This window comes from Pestalotiopsis fici, assembly GCF_000516985.1.
Source record: "Pestalotiopsis fici W106-1 unplaced genomic scaffold PFICI_Scf_4, whole genome shotgun sequence".
Taxonomy (NCBI): Eukaryota; Fungi; Ascomycota; class Sordariomycetes; order Amphisphaeriales; family Sporocadaceae; genus Pestalotiopsis; species Pestalotiopsis fici.
In genome coordinates, this window is record NW_006917094.1 from 1,537,421 (window position 1) to 1,546,320 (window position 8,900).

At 51.2% G+C, this 8,900-nt stretch overlaps 2 protein-coding genes across 2 annotated transcripts; both read left to right on the forward strand.

Annotated features, from left to right (window-relative positions):
- Positions 1-494: 494 nt before the first annotated feature.
- Positions 495-2,576, forward strand: PFICI_06445 (uncharacterized protein; the record flags this gene model as incomplete). Its single annotated transcript, XM_007835026.1, has 3 exons — positions 495-615; positions 690-812; positions 874-2,576. 3 exons carry the CDS (start codon positions 495-497, stop codon positions 2,574-2,576), a joined length of 1,947 nt encoding a protein of 648 aa, XP_007833217.1.
- Positions 2,577-5,438: 2,862 nt separating this feature from the next.
- Positions 5,439-7,839, forward strand: PFICI_06446 (uncharacterized protein; the record flags this gene model as incomplete). The annotated part of the gene is made up of 2 exons (XM_007835027.1): positions 5,439-5,839; positions 5,928-7,839. The coding sequence occupies 2 exons, from the start codon at positions 5,439-5,441 to the stop codon at positions 7,837-7,839; spliced, it is 2,313 nt and encodes a 770-aa protein (XP_007833218.1).
- Between the last annotated feature and the right edge of the window lie 1,061 nt (positions 7,840-8,900).

An 8,900-nucleotide genomic window follows, 5' to 3' on the forward strand; every position in this document is an offset into this window, starting at 1 on the left:
CTGCAGCCCTGCAGCCGCCTGCCTTTTCTCATTTTAAGTTTTACCCGCCGATACCTACCTGGCCGCCATTATAGGTACCAGCCAAAAATTCATCTGAAGCAAGATCGAGGGCAAAGCGAAGAAGCGCTTGTTTCTCAAACATCCTCACCACAAAATCTTGTGCAACCAGTGCCTCGTGACTCTGAACCTGCTCAAGCGGTGGAGGGTCTGCTGTCTTGGATGTTTCAAAGTTAATTCATGCCTGCAGCTAGCTAGACTCGGATTCTCCATCTTTCGAGTCCTGTCAACTCACCGTCTATTCTATTGATACTGCTGCTGCTGCTTCGCAACTCCACAAAACTTTCATGATCGCGACTATTGTTGCCGATATTTCATACAACTCGCGACGACATCATTTGCGCATGTAATCGCACTACACAACTAGAAACGACTCGGGCGAGGTTTGGAGAAGAAGGAAGGACTGGGAAAGCGATAAAAAGAAACAACAATCATCAATGGCCACATACCCACGGGAGTCGGCTTTCATGCCGACTGTCAAATGCTCACAATGCGGTAATGAAGTCGAGATATCAATGATGGGCGAGCATGTCTGCAAAGCAGCCTCAAAACCAGAACGTTCGTACCACCCCAAGCAAGAGGTCCATCGTCGACCTAATGCACGTAACCTAGCCTTACTGACCAATTGACAGCGCCATTACCACAACCACCGGCCGGGTCAGACATGCTTACTGGCGCTTTCGCCTCACTAAAACAGACAGTATGGGGATTCGGCAGTCGTGCCGCGCCGCCCACAGTAGACACAAACGCAGCGAGTACGATACTAAAACGCCCCCCTCTAATATACCTCGGACTTTCATGCTGACATGCAACTAGATGAGGCCTTCTCCAAGCAGGACCAACTGACACCAGTGAGCGCTTCGACGGGCTCGAGAACCATTTCACCCAAAACGCCCAGTGGCCGGTTAGATAATGGCTCAAATAGCGACGAATACTTTTCTCCCGCGATCGCAGACGCAGCTCAGAATGGGCGGCCAGGAGGTTATGGCGGATTTGGGGAGCCGCAGCCATATGAGCCGGAGCCAATGTACTACGGTTCAAGCCCTCAGAAGCAAGCGGCCGCTCCACAAGCTCCGCCAAGTCTATTGCAGAGGATGAACACCATCGCTCCAGGACCTTTTGAAATGAATAGAAAACCTGCGAGCAAGAATGCTTTTGCGCCACCCAGGAATGAGCAGGCACAAGCCCCGGAAACCTATGCGGAGGACGGGGGCATGCCGCGGGTCCAACGCAAGAACGGATATGGTGGATTTGGACCACCTCAGCAGGAACAGGACGCCAACTTTGAACCACGGCCATTTGGCACCAATCAACGTTCCGAGACATTCCCTAAACAGAATCAAAGTATATATAATGACGTGCCTGAACGTCCGCCTTCGGCACCAGGCACACGACCGCAGCGTACGCTGAGGGCCCCCAGCGGAGATGGGTCGTTCATGACCAAGGATCGGCCGCCACGCCCATCGTTTGGCATGAAAGACACGAGCCGCCCTCCACCACCACGAAAGAGTCTGATCCCACCAGCAGGAACAGCGGGTAGTGGTGCGAACATAAACCTGGCCGCTGAGTTTGGCATTAGCAATCCCTATCATACGCCCTCGGACTCCCAATCGTCAAACAACTCAGGCTACAGTATGTCGCAGGCGAGTCATACGAGCTCTATCTCGAGCCCACCTCGTTCTGTCAGCTCTAGGAGAAAACCATCAGATACCTCTGCAAACTTCGATTCCCTTATGAACGACCTCCAGACATCCATGGATTCGTTCAACCCCGACTTATCTGCTGCTGAACCTGAACAGGCTGAACAGACTGCCAGCCCTTCTGAAGAGATGCGCTTCGATCCAGCCATTCAAGGGGGACGAGCTCCTCCCAGACCAAAATCGCCATTGGCATCTCCGATCGAGCCATTCCCGGATCGCGTAGACCCTGCTATCCAGAGTGCCCGAAGCCGCTCGCCGGACCGTAAAGCCCATATGAAGCAACCATCCGTGGGCCGCTCGCGCGGAAATTGCAAGGCGTGCAAGCTGCCAATCACTGGAAAGTCCATCTCATCAGCAGATGGTCGTTTGACCGGCCGTTACCACAAGGCCTGTTTTGTCTGTACAACCTGCCAGAGCCCCTTTACGTCTGCAGAATTCTACGTGCTTGACGACAAGCCCTATGATGCTGGGTGTTACCACCGACTGAATGGTAGTTTGTGCACAACCTGCGGCTATGGTATTGAGGGCCAGTATCTCGAGGACGACTCTGCGCATAAACACCATCCCGGTTGCTTCCGCTGCGGCGACTGCCGCAGGCCTTTACATGACGGCTACTTTGAAGTCAATGGCAGGGCCTACTGCGAACGAGATGCCTGGAGACGCGTCCAACCACCACCTATGGCGCCATACGGGCGTGGCGGTATGAGACCGCCACCGCCTAATGGCAGCCGTTTGGGACTTCCCGGCGGCAGCCGACTCGCTCCTCCCGGTGGAAGACCGAGGATGGAAAAGAGAATGACAAGACTAGGCATGATGTAACTTGTCCCAGAATTACGACAAGATTGCCTTGCCTCTCATACCCTCTCGCTTACATTTTTTCTTTTGCTTTGTTAAACCGCCTTTTGAGTTTCGAGCACGCGCCTGTCCCTTACCTCACGTTTTAATCCCATCATGAGCGCGAACATCGATTTTTTTTTTGGACACATTGTGTTCACATTTTGGAGTTCTGGAGATCTATTTGGGACGCATTGCATTGCTTGCATATACCCAGGACTTTCTTTTCGACTATATACCCCCCATTTTGTAAATGGGTTTGTTGCATTCTGCTTCGGCATCATATTGAGTATCATTCGCGTATGACTTTGGCACCGGATCTATGCCGGGTCATGCTGCATGGAGATGCACTTAATTATACGGGAGGTTGGACAGGTTGACCCCATATCCTAAGGGTGGACGCTATCAAGGAAACGGAAGTAACGGGATTGTGTTGGCAATATCGATATAGATGAGTAAACACTTGCAGGAAAAGCTACATGAGAGGGTCTCATGCTGCTGCTGCTATGGAACAGAGGCTCAGCAGATGAACATGCCAGGAAGACAAAATAAAGATTTTACTTGATAACAGTTCAAGATGTTTGTCCATGGTTGTAAGCAAAGATCGCAGATTTGGCCATGGTATGCGTACTATAACGGTAGTACGTGAATACCAAGCACTTTATCGTCCACAGTAAATCGATTCTTTCGAATAGAATTTATACAATACGTATTATGTAATTTCACGGCCCTATGCTAGGTTTCAGGTACACTCTACTCTACTCTAGCACGTCGATAATACGTATCGAGTTATCCACCAGAGCAAGCCACTTTTGATACGAATGGAACCTAGCTACGACGACTTCGTATGTAGTTGGCATTTCAACAATAGAAACAGACTATTGAGCGGCCCCTACCAGAAAGCGCCGGAGCAACAACGCAATTGACACTGCTTAGCCTCCGGTGCTAGATCGCGGACCGGGTTGATCATTGATTCCAACCTGTAATATGTATCCGTCCCCAACCACGCCTCTCACTTACCTTGACATGATCCCCCTTTGAGTCGAAGCCTTGGCCTAAGATGGAGATGCCAGGGTGTCAGGGTGTCAGGGTGTTGCTAAGAGTAATTGAGAGTTAGGCTCAAATATGGCGCATCGTGCTGCTGTGTACTATGTAGGCGTCGCTGTCAAATGACAATACAATTGGTCCAAAATACTGGGCACAGCTATGCTACCTACTAAATGACACTTGTAAGAAATGCTCGCTCGCTGCCTCTCTTGTAGCACCTGTTTACTCATGTATTTTACAAGGCAATTTTGGCAAGGGAGAGAAACTTGATGACGATTGGAGCTCGTCACTTTCCATCCACATGCGCCGCCGTCATCAATCCCTCTGCAAATCCTGGGGTACGGGGGCTCAAGGGGCCTGATTGCACTGCCCCTGGTCTTGTTTGATGCAGACCTGCAGTTGGTTCTACGCGCATACGGCGGCGGGTGCATCACAATGGCTGTGGCGGTCAAGCATCGTTTGGGCTTTGGCATACCTCTAGGGAGACTGTCGTTCGCGGGGTAGTACATTTTTGAAACTGGCCAAATGGATTCTTTGAAAATTTCGACGTCTGTGATTATTTATGCGAACAGCATCAGTGCTCCTTTGTACTGGTATTGGCAGCTAAAATGTAATCGAGTAACAGTGTTAGTGGCTATATATACTACGTACAGTGAGTTACGTTCCCCATCATGTCCGTTTTGTAAGTACGCAGGCCGTACCCTCAATTGAAAACATGGTAAAGGTCGACGAGTGCGAGGTACTAAAGCATACTTTCTTTACGCAGGCGGAGCAGAAGCGCCTGTTTCATATCCATCTGCAAGCCATTAGCAAGGCAAGCAAGGCTTTTGGGTCGGCATTGTTTTGTCTTACCCTGTATGACAAGCTGTTCATCGCGACACAAGGAGACCTCGGGGAGTCGAGAGCACAAGTAGCAAACAATTGACTGGGTGGCTTTTTATTCGTCCATACACCAAGACTTGACAATTAAGAGGCAATGTAGGAGGTCATGGCGTAATTTGGTCTACAGGCGTTGATGTATTTCAACCCGATTCCTAGCAGAATCACATCAAAAGGATGATAGCTGGGACACAGAAACATTACAACCTTTGAGAGTGTTACTGGACTATGTCAGACGGGACAGCACTGCTGCGTGCTTGATAGACTGGGGTACCCCGTACTAATAATACACAGTCCGTCCGCTTTCAAAAGTTTATGTAGGTACTGTACGACCTACCTATACGCTAGGCGGGGCGGGGAGGTTGTGCCAAACAGGTCCCCTACTCCACTAATTGGTCGGCTCAGCCAGGCACTTGAGACTCACTATTTGTGAATTATGATTGCATCCCACACGGACGAAACGGCATCCACCAACCATCCATCGCCATATTCCTTCTATGACTGTGTCGAAAGTCATGGTGATTTTTCTTCTCTGAGCCGTCATTGTTTTGTCAATCTGGGCATCTCTTCATTCCTGAGAAACTGTCACCGCATCTAGACGTGGGCATCAATATCGCCAACCAATACTCTCCCCCTCTTGCCTCTGTATTGGTCTTCCTCGAGAAGTCCGTCCGTTCCTTAGCAATACACGATTCAGTGACGGCCCCTTTCCCTCCGCGACCACGCATTCCAGCACCGGCGTCCGCTGACGTCCATTTCATCACCCAGGAAACCCAACCTTTCCTTTTCCCGTCGTATTTTATCCCGTGATATATATGCGACCATCTGCGATTCTGTAGGGAACGAGCGCGATCGGAGTGGTTGTCTAAACGTCGGGGCGGCATTGACTTTTCGAATGATTGCACTGCTACGTAATCAACCATGTTGACGGTCCAACCACGCCGGCTACTGTCGCGGCCCAAGGGCATCTTGGTTATCGCGATCTTTCTAGCATCCTTCTACTGGCTGTTCCTCACTGGCGACTCAGCAGGCCCGATTCGCAGTGCCGACCTGCCGTCAGTTGGATCTGCAGGACATGCAGCACCGTTTGCACCAGTTGCCCCGGATGCGGGCACCGCACAGCCCGCGCAGCCTGCACAAAACCCCATAGAAGGCGACACGGGCAAGAGTACGGGTAAGATCACAGAAGGCTCTATAAAACAGAGCCAAGAAGACAAGGAAAAAGAACGGGAAAGACAAAAGGAGAAGGAGAAGGAGGACCGCGATCGATTCGAAGACAAGCTGCGCAAGGATTTCGAGAGCGAGAGCGAGACGCTTGCAGCGTAAGTTGGGTGCGGCGCAGTATATCCCTGTGCAGCAAAAAGTTCTCGACTGTATCGTTATTTGCTGACGAACCACTCATCTCCGCAGTGATCCCAACGCCGGCGCCATCTATGGGTTGACCCTGGCGACATTGTCCAACAAGGATGCCGACCGAAAACTAAAGTACGACGCCGCGTTGAAGCCGGCCCAGACCAGCTTCGGATTCAGCGCCGACAAACCTCGCATTTACGATCCCTACCCGACCTACAATGATGCAAAATGGAAAGCATTGAAGCGAGCCGAGTTTGTGACCTGCAACGGCCCAGATGGTGTGCCCATCGAGGACATCATGGTCTTCAAAGGGTCTCCTCACTCCATGCCGGCGCCTGGCTTTGGTAGTTATGATGTCCTGGACATGGATCAGAACCTCTGTTTTGAACGCCAAACTCGACTCGGTCCTTACGGTTATTCGCAGGCAGGCAAGTATGCCAAGACGTCTGAGGACTGGAACAGTGTCAAATGGGGCCAATTGCAAGAGCTGTGCCTAGAGAAGAACCAAGCCAGATTTCATGCCAAGGGCGCTTCGAACCCTTACCTAGAAGCCATATACAGCAGAGATAATCGCACAGACGCGAACAGCTCCGACGAGACCGAGGACAATGATGGAGAGCTCAAGAGAGGATCAGGATCGAGCAAAAACGATGCAAGCACCAAGCCCAAACTCAGGCGTCGACTATCTACGCAGCGCCTGACCGAGTCGAGCAAGGATATTGTCAAAGAAGAGCGAACTGCTTTGCTCATCCGTACATACACTGGGAAGACATACAGCGAGAACGACATTCAGATTGTCCGTTCGCTGGTCACAGAGTTGTCACTGCGCACTGGTGGCCAATATCAGGTTTTCCTCTTCGTCCAAGTCAAGGATGAATCCGCCGATATCTGGCGAAACGAAGCAACCTACCAACGAGTCCTTCGCAGCGCGGTACCTCAGGAATTTGTCGACATGACAATCCTTTGGAATGATGAAGCCACGCAGTCTACATACCCGAAGCTGACAGGCGACCAAGCCACCGTTCACTTTGCCCAGTGGCTGTCTGTGCAAAAGTTTGCACAAGAGTATACAGAGTTCGACTACGTTTGGAACTGGGAGCTCGATTCGCGCGTCACTGGCCATCACTATGAGTTCCTGGAGAAGCTGATTGCCTTTGCCAAGAAGCAGCCTCGTCGCGGTCTGTGGGAGCGCAACGAGCGTTACTACATTCCTGGAGTCCATGGTGATTATGACACGGACTTTCGGGAGGAGGTCGAGAGCCATGCTGTGAACGGTTCGGTCTGGGGGCCTCCCAATCTGCCATTCATCAAACCGGTCGGGCCGAAGCCACCAGTGAAGAAGCCGGAAGACGACAATTACGAGTGGGGTGTTGGAGAGGAAGCTGATCTGGTCACTCTTGCGCCGATATTCAACCCTATTGACAGTGGTTGGATCATGGGAAACGACATCCTAGGATACAACGACTCGACTCACGATTCCCTCGACGTGCCACGGCGGGCAACTATAATCACTCAGTCCCGGGTCTCGAGGCGTCTGTTGAATATCATGCACGTCGAGAACTTGCGTGGAAACCATGTTTTCTCGGAGATGACGGCGCAGACTGTTGCTCTGCTTCACGGCCTGAAGGCGGTATACGCCCCTATCCCGGTCTTCTTCGATCGCCCTTGGTCAAGCAAGCAGCTGGCCAAGTGGTTCAACGGTGGTAATAATGGCGAAAGCGGCGGTGTTGGCAGCGCCATGGGCTGGGGACAGGAAGCTCGTTTCGCAGGGAGTACGTGGTATTATCGCGCAAACCCCCCTCAACGTATGTACCTCAACTGGATGGGCTGGGAGGACACTGAAATTGGCGGGCCTGACTGGGAAGACTTGTACGGGCGTCCTTGTCTCCCGCCCATGATCCTGCATCCGATTAAAGATGTGGAAGAGACGGAGCCGGGCCATTCGAGCGAGTCGAGGCTGCCGTATTGAGTTGAGAAACGGCACGACCAAGATCACTCTGGCGTAACGTTGGATTTAGTGCATAGCCCTGGCTCGACGTCGGAGTTTACTGCTCACGTATTAGGTCATATGGCACATGGATCAATGGCACTAAGCCTCACAGAGGCATAAGAGGTATAGAAACCCAAGAGCAGCAACAAAGTTGGCAAGATGATTGTGAGGAGATATCCGCGTGTTTCAACCAAATTTTCGGCATTGGGTACGGCGTTATCAGGTGTCTTGAGGGATGTTCCATGATCGAGATTCCAATCCTCACTTTAGCATTATGCATCTGGAGAAAGCCATAGGTAACAATCTGAATTATTCTAGTACAAAAGAGATCTGGAGCACATTTACGGCATTGCAGTATTTTGCGAGAGCTCATGTTGTTATTGAGGGTGCCTCTTGAATTATTCACCGATCGACTCATCCGTCGCAGTCTGCCATGGTTCCAAAAGAGCAATGTGCACCATGACCTCGGACTGTCCGGGCACGCCTTTTTTTGACACAGCCGCGAAAGCAATTCCAGTAAAGAGCGGACTCGTAAACAGGGTTGGTAGGTGGTCACAACGGGATCTGAACGGGATGTGGGTGTTCCGCAACATCTGACGGTCTTGGCTTCGGTATCGGGCTCGCAATCGGCCTCTCTTTCTCTCTAATCGGAACCCATCGCGGTGATACAATCCCAGTATAACATAAGATGAAGATTATTAGATGAAATTCAGGGCCGGCTATCAAGTTGTGAAGAGACAGTTGCCCGGATAGCCTCGAGACTTAGTAATCGCCCGCTTCCGCCCGGGGGGGCATTGTTCACGAGACCGTGGGTATCCGGTCGTATCACTGGCATCGTGTTCATAATGGAATCATATATACTCATGGCGAAAAAAAGAGTTACCAGCATGATCACGTAAGCGCTGCGATTACAGACGACAATGAGCGTTTCAGAGGCCAGATGGGGTGTGCGCGTGTCTTCAGCCTGGAGAGAAATGAACCTATGGTAAATAAGAAAGTAAAGAAAGGCGTATAGAATAGGCATTTACCGCCATGTCGTA